Source organism: Rutidosis leptorrhynchoides, chromosome 3 (genome assembly GCF_046630445.1).
Source record: "Rutidosis leptorrhynchoides isolate AG116_Rl617_1_P2 chromosome 3, CSIRO_AGI_Rlap_v1, whole genome shotgun sequence".
Lineage (NCBI taxonomy): Eukaryota > Viridiplantae > Streptophyta > Magnoliopsida > Asterales > Asteraceae > Rutidosis > Rutidosis leptorrhynchoides.
In genome coordinates, this window is record NC_092335.1 from 82727666 (window position 1) to 82748216 (window position 20551).

At 37.8% G+C, this 20551-nt stretch overlaps 1 protein-coding gene across 7 annotated transcripts; it reads left to right on the plus strand.

Annotated features, from left to right (window-relative positions):
• Positions 1–8644: 8644 nt before the first annotated feature.
• LOC139896412 (uncharacterized) lies at positions 8645–14713 on the plus strand. Of its 7 annotated transcripts, none has more exons than XM_071879049.1 (10): positions 8645–8958; positions 9310–9353; positions 9493–9582; positions 9862–9915; positions 9987–10241; positions 10442–10508; positions 10585–10676; positions 10942–11706; positions 13713–14413; positions 14623–14713. In XM_071879049.1, exons 1-5 carry the CDS (start codon positions 8826–8828, stop codon positions 10029–10031), a joined length of 366 nt encoding a protein of 121 aa, XP_071735150.1. In that variant the 5' UTR covers positions 8645–8825; the 3' UTR covers positions 10032–10241; positions 10442–10508; positions 10585–10676; positions 10942–11706; positions 13713–14413; positions 14623–14713. The 7 variants fall into 7 exon arrangements, with proteins under 7 accessions (XP_071735150.1, XP_071735152.1, XP_071735151.1 ...); XM_071879051.1 differs by having other exon boundaries at positions 10942–11675; positions 14337–14413; XM_071879050.1 differs by lacking the exon at positions 14623–14713 and having other exon boundaries at positions 10942–11711; positions 14337–14431.
• The last annotated feature ends 5838 nt before the right edge of the window (positions 14714–20551 follow it).

Consider the following 20551-nt stretch of genomic DNA (forward strand, 5'->3'; position numbering starts at 1 on the left):
GAATTAAGATATGTTTGAACAAGCTAGTTAGGGTTTGAAAACGTTCGTTGGAACAAGTTCCTTACCGGCTACAGAGAACGTTTTCCAGGGCTATTCACCCTCGTGGTGAATACTAGTAATACATGATGAGTCTCTCTCTCCATTGAGAAAGTATATAAAAGGTTTCCTTATACAAAAGTACAAGCGAAAGGACAGGAGTGGAATGAGAACTTAGAATAGGATGAGCTCACATCCTGAGGTAGCCATATCGCGCACCTAGTGGTCAAATGTTGAGACCTGGTGGGAAAACGAGATAGAACACGTAGTTGTATAGTTCGGGGTCGAGTAGTAGTTGTCCGTATCAGGAGCATGAGGACGATAAGTCAAAGAGAAAGGAAGTATCCTTGGATTGTGTGTTATCTTGGGTCCCAGTAATATCAGACGGTCATAGTGAAATAACAGTGTTATGTAACGTGGTACGTGGTGATGAGAAGATTGATCGGATCCATAATTAAGTATTCCAATCGTTCGTGCAAAAATAATGAATTTCAGTTTCCTTGATTTCGAGTCGAGAGAGTATGCCCTTCGGGCGTTCAAGTAGAAATATTTCCATATTTGAATTTCATTGTGTTACATGAATTTAGCTAGTAAGGTTGGTGTGAATAATCGCGTTAAAAGTTCGAACATGGAGAGGTTTAGTCCTTTCCTGGGGGAGTTAACGGGGTTAAAGGACGAGTAACACGAGAAAAAGTCGGAAACGAATCTGCGGTAATAACCGGCGAGATCTAGGATTTTACGAATACAAGTCAGAGTCGTGAGGGTTTCCCGATTACGTGTGGCTTCGATTGAGAGATTCATTGTAATACCCTGACTACTAACAACATGGTCTAAAACTGGACTTCGTTTAACTAAAATTCTCACCCGGAGAATTCAGCATAGAGTTGCTCTTGTCTCGAGAGTTAGAGCGTAAGACGGAGATGTTGTTCATTTTCTTCTTTGCTTGAATTGAATAGGTTAAAACATCACCTACGAATATGATGACGAACTTATCTAGATAAGTTTATATATGCGACCCATAAGGCCCATGAATACGGATGAAGCCTTTGTTAAACTGAACAATATTTAAAGAAAATTATAACTATCGTAGTGGTTCGGAAAGCGATTTTGGAGACATCGTCTCCCTTAACCCTCAATTGATGATAACCGGAATGGGGGTCAATTTTGGAATACACACGGAATCCTTGAGATTGACCAAGAGGTCATTGATACGAGGAAGAGAGTATCGGTCCTTAACCGAAAATTATTTAGTTCACGAATTTCGAGCTCCTTAGTTCTATAGGTATCAAGTCGGTTTCAAAATTCCTACCCAAAAGGTTAACGTACACCCTCCGATAAATTGTTTTCCGTTGCAAGTAGTGTCTAGGGGGAGTGGTGGGGTGCAAAGAGTACGAGTCAAAGCCTTGGTTATAAAACATCTAACGGTACCCGAATCGAATAATCATGAAATATAAGAGTTATTGAGAGGAAACGTACCCGTGACTAGTTGTCATCTCGGGCTTCCTCGGTGTTGATGTTGAAAGCTCAGTCGCGTGTATCGGGGTTGGTTTTCTTCATTGGGCACGCACTCCTAAAATGACCCGGTTGGCCACATTCAAAACAAACACCCGTCTTTGGTGCATTGGGCCTCTTTTGAGCGACGGGAGCGGTATTCCTACAATCGTGGGCCACATGGCCACTTCTTTGACACTTCAAGCAAAATGGTTTGCCACATTCACCTAGATGATGCTTGTAGCACTCTTTACAATAGGGTAGGTATCCGGTATAACCTTTCTTGCCGTTGGGGGTGAAGGGCTTCTTGGCGGGGTTGTTGTTGTAGTTGCCTGATTGGGGGGCTTCCCATTTTATTTTGTTGTCACCCGACTTATCCTCGGCTTTAGGTGGCGGTACTTCAATTTCGTCCACCGTTTTGATCAATTGGCGGGCCATATTCAAGGCCTCTTGGTGATTAGGGGGTTTTGGATGACATTACTCCTTGTTTGATGCTCTTGGGGAGACCATCCATGTAAAGTTCAACCCTTAGAGACTCGGTGGTCACGAGGTTTGGGCACATCAAGGCTCACTCAGAAAATCGTTGATTATATGCCTTTAGGTCATTCCCGACTGCTTTTAAAGTTCTTAGCTCGTGTTCGAGCCTTCGAGTCTCTTCGCGTGGGAAGTATTCGGTGATCATCTTTTCTTTTAATTCGGGCCAAGAGAGGGCGTGGGTAGCATTGGTACCCACTGATTGTACATACGTGTTCCACCACGTGAGAGCGATACCGGCGAAGGTGTGGGTGGAATATTTTACTTGGTCTTGGTCCCGGCAACCGCTTATGCTAAAAACGGCTTCCGTTTGCTCAAACCATCGGGTGAGAATAACCGGTCCCCCGGTTCCATCGAAAGTATGAGGTTTGCACCCCATAAAGGTTTTGTAGGAGCATCCCTCGTTTGAGTTCCCGGCTCCATTGTTGTTGTTGCGGTTGTTGTTATTGTTGTCGGAGGAGAGACTAGCCACAGCCGCACCTATGGCGGTGGTTATCATACATTGAAGAGCTTGTTCGGAGGTCTCATTACGTGGCCCGCGACGAGGAGGCATTGTTCCTTCAAGACACAAGAATATAGTTGATTAGTATTCTCAATAATACTAATCATGATATGGAATGATGATGTAGAGAAAATTTTCCTTGACTCGACTTAAATTCTTTATGTCATAATGTCGGAACGTCCATGTGAATCACCGTAATATAATCCCGGAAATTATATTACCCTGATTCACATGTGCATTTAACATTACTTCATAAAGTCAAGGTGGCGTGTCAACAAAATTTATCAACGTAAGATCAAAATCGAACACGAGTTAGATATGATAGAAGAGTTCGAGTATAATGCACAAATAGTCAAGTAATTCCTACTTCAGTCTATATGCCGGTTGTAGTCTAGATTCACTAATGTACCCTATGACTCGGGGTTGACAACAATGAACTCTAAATCCCTACAACCAAGGCTCTGATACCACTTGTAGCGACCCCGACAAATCGTAATTGATGGCGTCGACTACTTAGGTCCCGTTACGTGGTCGTAGGTCTTTAAAAATAACGTTTGACCAAAGGTATGTCGCATTCATTTCACTAAGTAAAGATGTTTCAAGTTTTACAAGAATAGTTCAACCACTAGTTACGTTACAATGCTATAAGTACCAATGAAACCTATGCGACACAGTTTTTAAATAAAGTCAAAAGACGCTCCATATATGCATGTATACTCGACATCCAAGCAAGTATCAAAAGTGTGAGCGGAAGCATGTATCACTAAGCATTCAAGACCTGAGAAAAACATAGAAAATCTGTCAACGAAAACGTTGGTGAAATCATAGGTTTAGTAAGTATATTGTATTGAACCACAAGGTTCTTTATGAATTGCTTATCCAAAAACGTTCACATTCCAAAAATAGTATTTGTATCACGAGCACCCAATTATCAAGGCTTAACTGAATCTTCCCTCTGAATTTTGAATTTAGTGTTAGAACTTACACTATACATTTTTGAAATTATATTTCATTCACTAACGGTAGCGAACCGTCTGAATGAGGGTTTGTTAAACCCGTATGGCCACACAACATAATTACTCGCTTACACTTACACTCTGCAAGTGAAACTAATGATAATTGGATTGAGGACTTTTGTTCAAACTCGCATGCATCTTTGTATTCGTATTTGTTCAAAGTGTAAAAGTATGAAAAGTATATAAGTATGAAATGTATGCGTTTCTCAGCCCACGATGTAAAGAATAAAAGTGATTGAAAAGTGGGACTATGATCTCACCTTGAGCGCAAGAGTAAAAGATACTTCACAAGTAAACGTATGCAAGAACGAATGCTAGTCTTGACCTAAACAAATAGGTTGTATCAATAACGGTAGACACGGTTGGTCAAAGTTGTTCAATTAGTCCTATGGCTCGTTACGACTCGATTATATAGCATGTGAATCAAATTGTCAAGTTTCATGCAAGATACAAGTAAAGAATCATGTTAGAAAGATTGCATAATCATTTGGTTAAGTTTGACAAAAAGTCAAACTTTGGTCGGTCAAAGTCAACGAAAAAGTCAACACGTTCGGGTCGGGTCCCGAACTATTTTTCTGAGGTTTTTATTCATGTATAAGCATGTTAGAACAAGTCTCATGAGAATCGGAGGTGCGTAGCATAGCAAACATTTTCCAAAAATGGACAAAGTTGGACAGCCTACTTTGGCGCGCCGCGCGGGTATATGGCGCGCCGCGCCATTACCTGTGCAGAGAAATCTGGCAGTTTTTAAGTTTTATGCACGAACCTAACTTCAAACAATCACCATTTATGACCCGCAAACAACCAAAACATGTATCTTATATCATCGGAAAGGTATTTTGACAAGGAACACAACTAACTACTTTTCATCAAGCGAAAACATCATTTACAATAACCGATTTCTCGTCAAGTGGTCATTCAAGGTCCATTTTCAAAGTTTCAAGTTCTTGAAATGCATTACATGATTCGGGAATCCAATCCACACATATGATATGCCATTTCGAAGGTAATTACTCATGCAATACAACTAAACACTTACTAACAACATTTCATGGCATCCAAAGTATCAAAAGTTCATTTCAAGTTCATCAAACCCTAATCAAAATTCACAAAAATCACAAATCATGTATTTGAAGTTTTCTTAATCAACCTACGCATCATAACGAAGCTAGTGATACTAGTAACACAATTAAAACATGAACTTTAACAATTTAACAATATTTAACCTTCCAAAATCAAAGATTAAGCAAACCCATTTTCAAGTGTCTAAACTAGTTACTCAAATCAACAAATCGAACAAACAAAACATATATTCATGTTATACACGAGCCATAGACACTAATTAACACTTTTATAATTCAAAAACATCAAGAACACAAAATCTAGTGATTTTAGAAAGTTACCCAAATGAGATGAAATTGGTATCAAGTCGAAGAGGATGAAGGGAGGATTCCAAATATGTAATTTGTTTTGTGAAACACTTGCTAGATCATGAATGGATGATGAATTCTTTGTTTGGAGAATTTAGAGAAAATGTGAAAGTGAAGAAAATGAAAATGAAAATGAAAATAATGAATGGAGGAGGTGGTGTTTGACTCCTTTGACCTAGTCAAATCTTTGACACTTTGGCAAGTTTAGTCCCTCAAGTTTGTAATCGGGTGCGGGAATTAATCGAACGAATATTTTTAAATTACACGAGAGAACGAGAGATGTTATAATCCAAATGACGAAAATATTTTAAGAATGTAAGCTAATGGAGGATACGAATCGAGATACTGAGGATATTATTAAAATAAAAAGACGGGCGTTAAAATAATTTAACGGAAAAATGCGGGATGTTACAATTTTCACAATTAATAGTTTGTACAAAAAGAATCTTTATTACAATATTTATGAAAATATATGAATTTATATTTTCTTCAGATGTAATACAGATTTAATGAGTTAATATTGTATTAAACTCGTTTGATTTTCGGCTGAAACTAGAAATGCATAATCTCTTAAACATTAGAGATTACATAATCTTCGCAAAGTATTTGACTAATGTCATCAATACTTCATTATCTATTCTTTGACATTCCTCGGTGAAGGATAATAGTGCTTGTGGAATTATGTAAACTTCGCAAGGTACGAATGATGTTTTCTAGAAAGTTTCAAATACATCGAAGATGAAAGTGTAAAATCAAACATGTAATTGATTAATATGCTTAGTTTATTATGAAATGGAATTCATTGAGTTGAAACAGAGATTGTAGTTAACGATGGTTAAGTCGTTTAACGAAGGATGTACATCATAGCATATTAGTAATATGAATTTACCGAGTAGTATCTACCCTTTTTAAATTCATACATAATAGCTTAGTACAAAAAGATATATTATGGTTTCTAAAATTCATACATATAATATATATATATATATATATAAATTCTTTGGAAATAATGAGTTAATACTCCATAACTCGTTATTTCAATATACTCCTTGGTGATTGTGGTGTCGATATCGTCGGTGGTTATGGAGTTGGTGGAGCTTGTGGTGCTACAGGTGTTGCTGGTGTTGGTGATACTGATGGTGATGCTAGTGGTACTTCTGGTGGGACCTGTATAACCAGCCTAGCTTGTAGATCACACACCATTCTTGTCAGGGTTTTCTCTATCATCTCTATCCATCTACTCTTCTGGTTTACGGTTAAAATTAGAATAAGTAATCTCTAAATTTTTTTTTTTTTTTTTTTTTAGAAACTACATATTCTCTGCATAATATTTCTTCAATGAATAGATACTTCATCATTTGTTGTTGTTGGTACTCCTTGGTACATATGGTGCGTATGATGTTGATGCTCGAAGTACAGATTTTAGATGTGATATTGAGGTGTGGGATGCGGATGTGGTTGTTGGTGGTGGTAATGATCCTGTTGGTGTTGATGATGGTGATGCTGCTAGTGTTTGTGGTATTGAGGCTTGCGATATGGATGTTGTTAGCGATACTGGTGTTGTTGATGGTGCTTGTAATCTTTGCACCATATTCTCCAACGCCACTACTCGAGCACGAAAACCGTTGACTTCTTCTATTATACCGGGATGATTGGCGGTTCGGACGAGCGGATGAATAAGATTTATAATAGTAGATATTACGTAATCGTTGAGAGCTATTCTGGAAATGAGGGTGAAAATGGTGTTACGGATTGGTTCGCCGGTAAGTGCTTCAAGTTCTTCGCCCAGAGGGAAATGTGGTGGATGGAAGGGATCACCTTCTTCTTGTCTCCAATGATTAAGTAGATTACGAACCCATCCCCAATTCATCCAGAATAGATGATGGCTAATTGGTTGATCCATTCCGGTTACGTTACTTTCGGAACTTAGATAGAAATCCATATCGGAAGAGCTATCGGAATATGAGAAATTTGAACTAGATGCGGGATCCATCTTGTATAATCAGGGAAATGATTTTTGATATGAAATAGATTATAGGACTTAGATTGGTATCCTTCAATACATAATTTACATATGTATATGTAATACCAAAATCCCATAAATTACGGAGGAATCTTCGGAAGATGTCAGACAAAGTTTACAGTAACAGATATACTAAGATATGAATTCGTCTGTACACTATCTATGCAATAAATGCAGGAAAACGTGTCTAGACTTAAGAATGATAAGTATGTAATTTCCGACAAGAAATGGTAAGCAAAAATCGGTAAAAACATATATGGTCATAGTCCAGACTCACTAATGTATCCTAACAATTACCAGTTAAACACACTAACGCAAATTCTGGTTCTCTATGACCTCAGGCTCGGATACCAACTGTAACGACCCGTCAAAATCGCTATTGACGCGGTAAGTTATTCATTGATTTCATAGTGAGATTTTGACCTCTACATGATACATTTTGTAAACATTGCATTCTTTTGAAAAGGCACACCATAAATGAATATCTAATTCCAAGGTTTTTGACATCTGATGATTTCTACATATAGACAATCACCGTAAATAATAGTTTACAATAATACATCTGTTGACAATGCAGTCAAAATAAGATACACGGTGATGATTTTGTAAATGCAAAGTTATCTCGAATAAAGCATGTATGACTCCATGCACATAGCTTGTATAACGTATAAGCAAACAGCGAAAGACTTCTAGGAACCTGAGAATAAACATGCTTAAAAGTGTCAACACAAAGGTTGGTGAGTTCATAGTTTTAATATTGCTCATACTCTGTATATAAAGGTGGATTACAAGATTTCATTTGTTTCATCCAAAACGTTTATCAAAATATTCAACAAAATTGAGCACCCTGGTAACCAAACTTAACGTATATATAATAAGTACCCTTGTTTTAACATACATGCAACCAACATGTACAATACACGCAATCCAACGTGTACTAAACTCAAATAGCATACGTCTGTTTTATAGTTCAGGCTAGGGTTTCTATACCTGGAACAGATGGGGATGTCAAGCTCTATGGATCCATATATAACTACTCGCGCCCACCAGTTCTTATAACCGGCAGTTACTAGTTACCAAAGCTAAGGGATTTTCGGTTCAAACTCGGTGTAGAATTTAGTACGTACTTGTATCCATTGCGTTTAAAATAAAGTGCATGTATTCTCAGCCAAAAATATAGATTGCAAAAGCAATTAAAAGGGGATATATAAACTCACGTATCAATATTGTGGTTCAATATTGTAGGAAAAGTATGCAGACGCAACGGAGATGACAAATGAAAGGTTAGCCTTTGATTCACGATCAAAACTCCAGAGCAATAACCATAACCTCCTTAGCTATAACCCATAAGTTCCTTAGCTATAACCCATAATTTCTTTAGCTTTAACCCGTTTGAAAATCCGTTTTGAATCACATGAGATTGTAAAAAATAAATTTTGAAATTTTTTTTTAAAAAAACTCAAAAAAAAATTTCGAATTTTTTTTAAAAAAAAAGGTTTTTTTTAAAGTTTTTTTTCAATCACTGCTCAAATTAATGAAGGTAACCATCCTACTCTGCTCCAAACCCTACTTCTGCTTACATACTCGCTTCTTCTACACTCTTCTCCTTTTTTCTAGCCATCTCCACCTCTCTCACAAAATTGCCTTCCTCTTCACCGACTTCCGCTGCTACACCTACTTTCGTTTTCCCCAATTTCTTGCCAGGCTTAAAATAGATCCCATGTTTTCCCTTTTCCTTTATTTCTTTTCGTCGTCCACTGTCCGGACCACCGCCGGAATTGTTTACCTTCTTTATGTTTCTGACCGAACTTTTAACTTTGTTGTGTTTAATGTATTGTAGGTTTCATACAGATTTACTTTTGGGCCTAATGTTTGTGGGTTGTAAAATCAGGTTGTCGCAGCATCCTATCTTTCTCCTGTTTAAAGGTAACTGAGATGTTTGCCTCTTTATATATCGCTTCTGATAATATTGAATTTTCTCGCCGTTCGAACTTACGCTGCTTCGTTCTTCTGATTTTACATTGTGAGTTTCCAATGGCCTTTTCATTTCTTATTGATTGATTTTATTAATAATTATTAATAATTTTGTGGTTTCGTTGATTTGTGTAAGGTTTAAATTTTTTTCGCCGCCCGAACAGAACGGGATTGGATTATTAATTGTCGGCGAGTATGACTATCTTGCGAAACGATAATCGATTGAGTGGATTACTTTTTGGGTATTTAATTTGTTCAGTTTTTGAATTTAATTTAAGGAATTGTTTGTGCTTATCGGTGCAGGATATAGCCCTTTCCCTGTTAAGTTTCCATCTGACCCGATTGGTGTAAGTTTATTCTTTTTTACCTTTTTCTTAATTTGAAAGATTTTGGTTTATATAGCCCTTTCCCTGTTAGGTTTATATAGCATGGTTGATTTTGGTTTTCGATATTAACTTATCGAGTTGTTTATGCTTATTTGTGCAGGTTGTGGTCCTTTGTCTACTTAGTCCATGTACTTCTATTTCTTCCATAGGTGTTCATTGTCTAATTCCCCTGTTCACCTTGATCCTGAAGGTTTGTATTTGCAATTTGGATATTCTAATGCAATGACTTTTGTTGGCCTCCGTATGGCTTTTGGTTTTGGCAGCTGCCCGATATAACTATTGTTCCGAGTTTTAGTTGGGCATCAGTTTTTTTTTGTCTTTGTTTGTATAGTTTTGTGTATCCCCTTCATAATTAGGTGCGACAGGCATGTGTTTCATGTGTGTTATTGGGTTTTAGCAGGTTTTTTTTCTTCTTTTTTTTGTTACTGCTGAAGATGATATCTTTGTTGTTGTTGCCTTATTTTATTAGTTCCATGGCGGATTCATTTTTTTACCTGTAGTTACTCTCATTCATCAAAAGAAGGTACATGTGAATTTTGTTTTTTTTTTTTTTTTTTTTTAATTTTAAAAGGTGAATGTTGCTACCGTGGTCAGGTTTATTTCGACTTCTTTGCCGTTGAAGCAGATGGCCAGGAATAGTGTGTTGCGGTGTCACAACTATATGAATCGGGTTTCCTCTCACGAGTCATCCGAAGGTGCATCTCCCACCGTTACTTCTGTAAGTTCTTAAAAATAAATGCCTACGTTTGCGGTGACGCACCCACTTTCTGAAAGACAACGACTAGTAGCTGTCTTTTATTTCTGAAAGAGCTACAGTTCCATCATCAATTACTGAAACCATTCAATCAGGTAACAAACTATCTTCATCTGTTTCTTAATTATTTGTGTCCCAAAATATTTTAGCCTAATAACTGCTTCCAAATTTTTCTAACTTTCTGAATTTATTTATTGATAATAATCAATTAATAATCAATGCATACATGTCAGGTATTGATTATTAGTTAAAAGTGTTGACATGTATTTGCTTACATATTGACATGACAATGCAGGCAACACATACCTCACAGCTCACCAACTGCTACCTCATATACCAGAATTTCATCAATCAATCAATGTGTAAGGACATAGCAATAAGTACGTAATACTTACACTGCATAAAAACGTAATGACCTTATTTATATCTGCTAAACAGGTACAAGGAAAAAACATACAACGAATCCAAGGTGTTTCAGTCCACTCGCTTCTACAACTCTTGCCATTCAGCCGCCAATTTTTTGCTACAAGGTATACAATATAAAAATTTATTTGTTGTAACGCAGGGTCGGCCGCCGCAACGCGTGGCTGACCAGTTACTAGTTTCATTGAAACCCTAAATTTAAAATTAAAATATCCGATTACCATATCTACCCTTTGAAATCCAGACGCGAATATCAAAAAACTTCCAGATTAATTCAGGGTTTATTTATTTGGACCGGTGTATTTTTTTCATTGGACCATGTGTCACTCAAATAATATAAAAATATGATGATGTAGTACGAATTGGTTGCAGGTTGATCTTTATGGGCTCCGTATTTCACACTCAAGACAACTTTATCTCTCTTTTTTTCATTAAACTTCATTCATGATCTTCATATTCTTCCATCCAACTTAAAAAACTCCAAAACCATCTCCAACCACCACTTCTGACCACTGCCACCATGACGTTTTGTTTTTTGGTTTTCCGTCCATCGTGAACTCCGGCAACGACTTCCCTCTTTTTTCACGGCGGTCATTCTTTCAGATCTGTCGTCGGTTCTTTTTTCAGATTTACTCTTTTCGTCAGCCGCCACAAACCTCCGACGACTCTCGCTACCTTTTCGGTTTTTTTTGAAACCCACGGCGGCTCACGGCGGTGCTCGGTGGTTACCAGTTTTCCGGCAACCATTTAAGCATAATGTACAACCTTTTTAGCACACTTTACAACCGTTTAAGTATAATGTACAATCTATTAAACGCATTGTATAACTTTTAGTGCACAATGTACCCCATTTTTTTTGAGAAATTGACTGAAAATTGTATCAGTGATGTTGATGGTGAGAGAGAAAATAGTCAAATCAATAGTCAACATTTTTGTACAATGGTGGTGACTTTGTTGTAAATTGAAAGTTGAGTGGCCCAACAAAAAAATAAAGAAAAAAAGTCGGTCCAAATGGTAGCACTCTTAATTCATTGATGCAATTCAGATCCGTTTCAAAAGAATGGAAGTTACCGATCGATAGCTCGAAGTTTATTGCGGATCACAGCGTATGTCCCAATCAACCCCATCATTTCACTTGTACGGTATATCTCTACTTTTGAAACAAAATATACTTTGGTTGTTGATAATGATGATAATATCCCCCATATAGAAATCTCTGTTGCTGCTCCTGAAACTATTAACCTACTTAGTTATGCTAGACTCATCGGTTCATCTCACGAATTGGTGTGTTTTCATATGGAGAAACAGTGGAACTACGATGGCTATGTTATAGAATTCTTCCGTTAGGAAATCCGTTCATATTGCTATGTCTAGTATTTCATCTGTGGGAAATTAAAGGTTGGAGTTTGTCCTAACACTATTGACCCTAAGCTTGTCAAGACGTTTTTCGTGACACTTTTTCTTGGGAAGTTGAAGTCCATACAGTAAGCTCAGGGTTTTAGAGAAGTATTCATATTAATCAGCCTTGTAAACCATATTACCTCACTTGGAATTAGACATGTATAGATGGTGTTATTTATTGGCATGCTTTTTATAATCATAAAATGTATGATGAATTTGGTAACATGATCCTTTCGTTTCATTTGACAAGTGGAGAATTTAGAGAAATATTACTTCCAGATTGTTTACGTTATGTGAGATTTTACGTCTCTAAGCTAATGAAGTCTCTTATTGTGATTAGAGATAATTATGAGGCTGATCAAAAAGGTTATTGTGTATGGATGCTAGCCATGATGTTTAAAAATCATTTAATAAACTATTCAATATCGTTGGTTCTAATTGTTCGGTGGATAGTAGTGTAAAAGCATTTAGGAAGAATGACAAAGTGATAATGAAAATTAATTATAAAAAAAAAAAAATTCAACTAAACTTCAAGTTGTGGAACCCTACTCAAAACGCATCAGTGATCTTGGGATTTGTGTTTTGAGTAGGGTTCCACAACTTGAAGTTTGGTTGATTTTATATAATCAATTTTCATTATCATTTCACCATTCTTCTTAAATGGTTTTACACTATTATACACCGAACCAATATGAGCCACAATATTGAATAGTTTATTAAAAGATTTTGAAACACCATGGCTCAGAATCCATACACCACAAACTTGTTGATCGGCCTCATAATAATATCCAATCACAACAAGTGACGCCTTTAGCTTAGAGACGTCAAATCCCCCAGAACGTAAAACAATCTAGGCGTAATATTTCTCCAAGTTTTTCACTTGTCAAATCAAATGAACTAATCATGCTCATTTTATGAGTATCAAAAGCAAGTTAATAAATAACACCATTTATAAATGTCCGATTCAATGTGTAGGATAACGGTTTATGAGGCTGATCAATATGGATACTTCTCCAAACCCCTAAGGTTACTGTATAAACCTCAACTTCCCAAGGGCTTGTGTCACGAAAAACACGTTTGGTGATCTTGACAAGCTTAGGGTCAATAATGTTAGGACAAACTCCAAAACCAACAACCTCTCTCGGATATATATATTGGGCATTGCAATAGGAACTGATTTCCGAATGGAAGGATTCTATAGCACAATCATCTCCGCTTCATTGTAGCATAGTTTTCCATAAAAATCGTGAAAACAGACTAATATGTGAGATGAACCGTGGACTATCACCTGACTAAGTAGAACGTAGTAACTAGTATGGTAGCTTAGCTTGTAGATTTTATTGCACTAGTACATGAGTTGTTTATTGAATGTAGATTATGGGTTAATAGACTGTAATTGGTTTTGGAGTTTGTCCAAACACTGTTGACCCTAAGCTTGTCAAAATCACCAAACATGTTTTTAATTACACTTTTTTTGGGGAAGTTAAGGTTTATACAGTAAGCTCAAGGGTTTGAAGAAGTATTCATATTGATCAGCCTTGTAAACCGATATTCTTCACATCAAAGCAGGCATTTGTAGATGGTGTTATTTATTGGCATGCTTTTGATAATCATAACATGAACATGATCATTTCATTTAATTTGACAATTGAAGAATTTGGAGAAATATTTCTCCCGGATTGTTTACGTTTTAATGGTGGATTTTACGTCTCTAAACTAATTGAGTCTCTTGTTGTAATTAGAGATTATTTTGAGGCCGATCAACAAGTATGTGGTGTATGGATGTTGACCCATGGTGTTTCAATATTTTTTAATAAACTATTCAATATTGTGGCTTCTAATGGCTCGATGGAGAGTAGTAACTAGCATTTATTTAGGAAGAATGGCGAAGTGATAATGGAAATTTATTATAAAAAAACAACCAAACTTCAAGTTGTGGAACCATGCTCAAAACACATTAGTGATCTTGGATTTTGTATAGATGGTAATTCAGTGTCTTTATTTCATGTGAGTCCCTACACGGAAACACTACTGCTCTTAAATTAGTCTGATTCTGTACTGGTGACCATGGTGATTGCCGGCCTGCAAGGTACTACAATATTTATGCTTATTAGTTTAAGGTTATTCCCTTTCAATATTTTTAAGGATATGCAAATCTGTTGCATGATACATATTCATTGGTTCATGATGATTTTTAACTCTCTGTGTTGGTATCCACGATTCTAGTAGTCTGGTAATGTCATTAGGCGTTATGAGTAAAATGTTTATTGCTGAGTTTCATTGCGACTCTTATCTGCTCTGTAATTAATGACATAATTCTAACTTGGTATTTGGTAGTCACTCATTTCTTTTTATTATCTTTCCAGTTAACTAAATCAGATCATTCGGTTCCTGTATAATGGCAGTGTTTGATTGTGGCAGTTAAAGCAGCTCAAGTGAAAAGGTTATTGCTGTGTGCAGCTTTCTTTTTATATACTGATATATGTTTTTATCCTTTAGTATTGTGTTTGATGGATTTCAGTAACTCATGTTTGATGATTATTATAATATAATGTTTCAACATGTTACCATCTTCTTCTAGCAAATTTCAGAATTATGTTTATCTTTGTATCCGGTTTACCATGTGATATTCACATATGTGTTGTTTCATAGAATGTAGGTTATGGGTTAATAGACTGAACCTGAGTATTTGGAGGTTTTGTGAAATATCATAATGAGACCTTTCAGTTTTAGTGAGAAAATCATACACAGTAAACTAATTTTGCTTGATCACACGGATTCTACCATATGGCCACGTCTAAAGGTATTAAGATTAGAGTGATATTTACTTATGTTAGTTTTGGTTTAAAATAACGATGGATAATTGTTGTTACTTATTTTGATATTCTTTATCTTTTTTCGAATCGTGTTGAAGTAGATGATATGGATATACGAGTACAGAGTTTACTGCGTTTGTAACGTCTAGAGCACCGATTTTCTTATGTAATGGTGCTTAAAAAGTAGTTTGCGCCAGCTGAATAGATGATTATCGGTTAAGCTACCAGTATAATCATGCAATTTAATTGATTTCTTCCTCTGCATTTTCCAAAGCCTGAATAATTGATACCGTCAGACGCTAAGTCTTTGATTTGTGCCTCTACGTTGCTTTCTTAAACATCATCTCTAAAACTTCTCCCATACACTTCAATCTTTTTAATTAACACTATCTATATCCTCTGTTTTCTTTCTCTAATTCATTATTTTTGCTCATCAAATTCATCTTTTTTGTTCATCACATTGATGCCACTTTAAACATGTGAGTCATTTAGGTGGGTCAAGTGTTAGCTGACTAGGTATTGGACTATTGGGTCCTTTTTTCTTCCTTGTGGTTTTGCATTCTTTTAGTTAGACTTTTTTTGTTGGTCGGCTTGTGTGCTTTGTAAAAGTGGTTCTTCTATTTGTAGTTCCATTTGGGCGGTTCAAGTGTTTGCTGGTTTAGGTGGTTGATAACTTATTAAGAATTGGTAATTTTTTTTTTATTATCTCTTGTGGGTCTGTAGTTTTCTTGGTTAGTTGTTTTTTTGGTGTATGCACTGTGCACTATGTAAAAACTTATTTCATCTTCTATTAACATACCAAATTTAAGTTACAAGAACTGATTGAACATACAACAATATATTGAATCATTAATCGAGCTCACTGCCTTAAGTTTGTGGCATATTACTATATTAAGAAAACAAAAGCTAATGCTGCACCTCTGTAGACCTAATTAAGGAAATTAAGCCTGAAGTTAAAGCTTTTCACTCAGTGGCACGAAGGATGGTATTAACTCATACTGAGCGTATGCTTATCATCTAATGTGTTTCTTATGAACTAAACCATATTGCAAAGGTGGATCCTTACAAAAGTATAGTACAGTTAGTATATTTCATGCATTGTTTAATGTCAGGTGTATGTTTTTTTAACCTTAGTCTGCTAAAGATGTTGAATCATTTGTGTGGCCCATTGCACTATATATGTTTTTTTCTTTGTGAAAACACGATAACTTTTATAACTGAATAAGAGGAATTCATAAAAAAAAGATGAACCCCTAAAAAAGTACAAACTCTAAAATTACCGAGCTAAACAAACTACAATTGCACCATCTTTATGAGACTTAGGACCATTTATTGCAAATTGCAACTAACTTCTGTAGTAGGGCAAATAGGGGATAACATATCGATGGGAACCCTCCGCTTCATTTTTGATAGAGAGGCAAAATGTTGAGATGGAGCTGATGTGCCACTTCGTGATTGATTAAAAATCATATCGTGGTTGAGAGTGATCTAAATATACTGTAAAATTAACCAAGTAAATACTACCAAAGGAATATAACACAGCTAGCATTACTTTTTTACGACTTAATATACACACCATCAAATGAATGTATATTATCTATCTTTTTTCCTGACTTCTCTCATCCTTTCATCGGATCCATAACACCCTAGCACTATGTAGCACATGACCGAGAATCCATGAATGGAAGCACTGCTCGGAGAAGAAATGACATGAACGAACCATCTCAAGCAATGGTCTCTCTTTCTCTCTTTTTGGGCATAGGTTTCCTCTTTGTTTTCGTTTCCACTACCCTTAGCCTGTCGGTCGGCCCGGGCGCTGTTCTGGCCTCCGGCACCTAGCTGGAGGTCGGATGACTTTTTTTGAAAACTGTTTCTTCCTTCTTTTTCTCGAATACGTCGTCCCTTCTACATCAAACCAAATTACTTATAAATTTTAGTAGACTCTACATCATCATGACTTCTACGTTCGCATCTTTGGAGGTTCCGCAATAACATGTTCTCCAATCAACCGATGAAAAAATTCTTACTTTTTTGATTCCGTCTGTTTGGTTTCTTTTAATTGATTACACAGTAAAAGTAAATATAATTTTGGTTGGAACGAGTGGTTGTTAAAACTATTGTAATTTTTGTTGACGTTTTCATAGTTACGTGCTAGGGAGCCATTATGTAATAATTTTTTGTTGTTAAAAAAATGAACTATATGTGTATAATTTTTATGTATTTATCTAAACATGGAATTAAAAGCTACGTTTAAAAAATTCAGAAATGCAAAAAGTAATTGATCATGCATATATTTTTTATAGGGTCAATATGTCTGTTCAATACGTAAAAGGGGGTTTAAGGATCTTAGAACAAGGCTCTCCGGTCCGGCTACCGTGAATAACCCTGGCCGACATGATGATGTCGGCGGGGTGACCAAGTGATTAAGTCCACCTTCGATAACGATCGTTAATCAGAAGGCCCCTAGCAAGGTCGTAGGCGCTAGCTATTAAGAAACTAACCTGTAAACCTTGAGAAGATGAATGATGGTAGCTTGCTAGGATGTGTAGTAGGTGGTGGTTACGTGATGTTCCTAGAATGATAATTAGGGTTTATATATAGGCAAACTCTAATTCTAGAACCATCCAAGATAATGATAATCTCGTCCATAACTAAATCCCCCGAATCACGGATATAATTATGGAAAAGATATTGACTTGATGACCAAGTAACCGCCGTACCGGGAACCAAGGCATTCGATACATAACCGCATGCCGCATACCGCATACAAGGTACACGCATTCGCATGCTATCGAGTACCGCATACGGATGGAATGCGCATGCGGGTTGCGGTATCATTATGTCCCCCCAGTTTGATGTTATATGACGCAAGACATATGACATCAAACTATTAAGCAAAAGAAAAAACAAGAAAATGGCTAGCATTAAATTTTTCGCGTGCGTCTCGAGGTCATTAAATGCCTGTCGCTGTCGCAGAAGCCCATTCGGTTGACAAGACGTAAAGTGGCAGTTGGCAGGCGCGTGTTAGCCACGCGCTCAACACTGGGCACATCAAACTGACATCCACGCGCGTGCAAAAAATGTCGAACGTTGATTGCGTTACACGTGTACAGCCACGATGAAACCGTTTCACCCCATGACTCCCAATCTCCACTATAAATAGACCCAATTCAGCCTCATTTCTACTTTTCTGCCTCAAGCTTCTCCGATACGCTGCGAAATCAATTCCGATCAAATCCCAAATATTCCGGCAAACTTCAAAAGGTTAGTTACTCTTCGATCACTCAAAGAAAATGACTAAGGCAAATGAGACTTATGTAGATAGCGTAGTATCGGTAATAGAGCAACAGCATATAGATTCTTTAGTTAAACAGTACCCACCGTTAGCACAGTACAATCCGATGCCTCCCCAGTCTAATCAACGTGCCCACAAATCGCCGGAGAATAAGGTAGCCATATATGAGCATGCGTTTAAGCATGGCAATTTTAGGGTGCCACCTTTCGACTTCTTTTTAGGCGTTCTAGATCATTTCGGCGTAGGACTAGGGCAATTACACCCTTACGCAATAGGGAAAATAGTGTTGTTTGAGATGTGGTGCGTTGCACTAAACAAGGTACCATTAGTTAAGGTATTCTGTCATTTATACCGCCTAGCCAATCATCATAAGTCGTGGTTTACTTTCTTCGCCCGTCAGAACTTTACAAAAACCCCCAAATTGAACGCGGGTCACTGGAAAGAAACGTTCTTTTTTATTGACCAATCTGTTGTGGGAGCCACCTTTCCGCAAACACTTGTCTGGTGCGAAAGCATGGCTAAGGATGTGAACAAAACCCCTGTCCTTGATGACGAGGAAACGAAGTTGTTAGCGGAGTGCGCTAACGCACAGCTTGTGCACCGGTCATATGGGAATGTTATACTGCGGTTGGGAAAGATATCCGCGCACTGGCCGTGGGAGAACATGCGTCCAGCCATAATCGCGCCGAATGGCAAGGGTAGGAATAGTATAAATGCATATGAATATATTACCACTAGCGTATACATACATGTTTTAATATTGCGCATATGTTTGCAGAGATGAAGATGAAGAAAGTTCTCACCGCGGAGGAGATTGCGGATATCTCTTTCCGCAAGCAAAATATAAACGAACCTCTGGAGCAAGAGAAGACCGGGGAGAACGAGGTGTCCACTCCCGCTACCTCGGCCAATAAGCGCAAGGCAACCGAAGCTCCCCAAACTAAGCAAAAGAAGAAGAAGAAGCTTACTCCTAAACAAAAGGAGGACATGGGGAATGACAACTTTGTCCCCGTCGATCCAGCATCCGCAGATCTACCTCCTCCGACCACCGGTAAGCATCTCTTTTCTTGCGTAAACATCGCACAATTAACTTCATGTGCTAACAAGTTACCGATTTGCAGAGCATATTGAGGAGACGCATCAGACGCCGCCACAGGAAAATTCGGACCTTGAGGCTACCGCTACGTCCAGGGACAGGGCGATACATCTTGACTCTGATTCTTCACCAATCCCACCACACGGTAGCTTCCGTTTGGCAAATCTGGCGCAGCTCACCCAGTCCTCTGCTGAAAATGCCGCAGAGCAGTCTGCCTTTCTGCAACAGATTTTTCCGGCTGAGTTTCGCAATCAATTAGCCGCACTGCCCTTTCACCAAGCGCACAATGCCTTCATTCAAAACGGCCTTGTATTTTTTGGTATGTTCGCAGATCAAGCACGCCGTGCCACCAATCTGTACCAGGTGGCTGTGCGCAAAGAAACAGAGCTTGGGTTGCTGCAGGCTGGTGTCGATCAGGTTAAGAAAGATAAGCATGACACGGAAGAGGCGCGTAAGGCTGCGGAGGCAACTGCGGCGGAGACAAAAACCGCGCTGATTGAGGAAAGGAAGAAGAACCGCGAGCTGGTGGGGGCGGTTGACCAGGCTAAGGGGGAGATGGAGCGCCTGCGGTTGAAGTTGTGAGGAAAAATTTGTAAGAGGTACAACTGAGGCGCTCCTAGAAGAGGAGCAGGCCATCCAGTCCATCCCGATCCCCTTAATAGACGCTTTCACTGCGGATCCCAATATGCCAATTGATGGGTTTCTCAAGGAAGATTTTTAATTTGAACACTTTAATGTTATGCGCCGTAAGTCCTATGCTTAGGCAGGCAATTGTAATTACAATTTTTGAGCCCCAAGTCCCGTGTTGGGCAGGCATTTGAAACAATTATAATTTGTAATAACTCAGTTATATATCTTTTGTGTTATGCATGCGTTATGTGTTAATTGTTTATATATCGCGAATCAAAACAAAGGGTGAACCGCATGCCTATGCGCATAGTTAACCAACAATCATGCACATAAGCAGGTACTGCGTAAAATAAACCAATACTTCAGCAATTTTACCTTTTAATAGTTTAGACTCAAAAGCTACTGCGTTATTGCTTTGTCATGTGCTAGAGGTGCACTTTAGCTGTATGGTAAGCAACGCAACTAAAAACAAACCAATGCTTTTATACTTAAGAGTTCCTCATGCAAACCAATGCGAGAGTAATTACGCACAAGCAAACCAATGTTTGTATTTTTAAGTCGACTTGGCATCCATCTAGTCTGCGTGGCGTTTGGCTAGGGGAAAGCCAATTTCCTTCGCCTGCCGTTAATGTCTAGCCTTGTAACCAAACAGGCTTCTGTCGCACGGGGGCTAGAGGACACTCCTTAAGTAGGCAGGAACCGCATACAAAAAAGAGAGAAATACACAACAAAAGTATATGCGAG

Excerpts from the sequence above, each read along its gene's own strand:
- LOC139896412 (XM_071879049.1), top strand. The coding sequence starts at position 8,826 with ATGTTTCTGACCGAACTTTTAACTTTGTTGTGTTTAATGTATTGTAGG. Across the intron at positions 8,959-9,309 it reads TATCTTTCTCCTGTTTAAAG|GATATAGCCCTTTCCCTGTT; the intron begins GTAACTGAGATG and ends TTATCGGTGCAG. Across the intron at positions 9,354-9,492 it reads TTCCATCTGACCCGATTGGT|GTTGTGGTCCTTTGTCTACT; the intron begins GTAAGTTTATTC and ends TTATTTGTGCAG.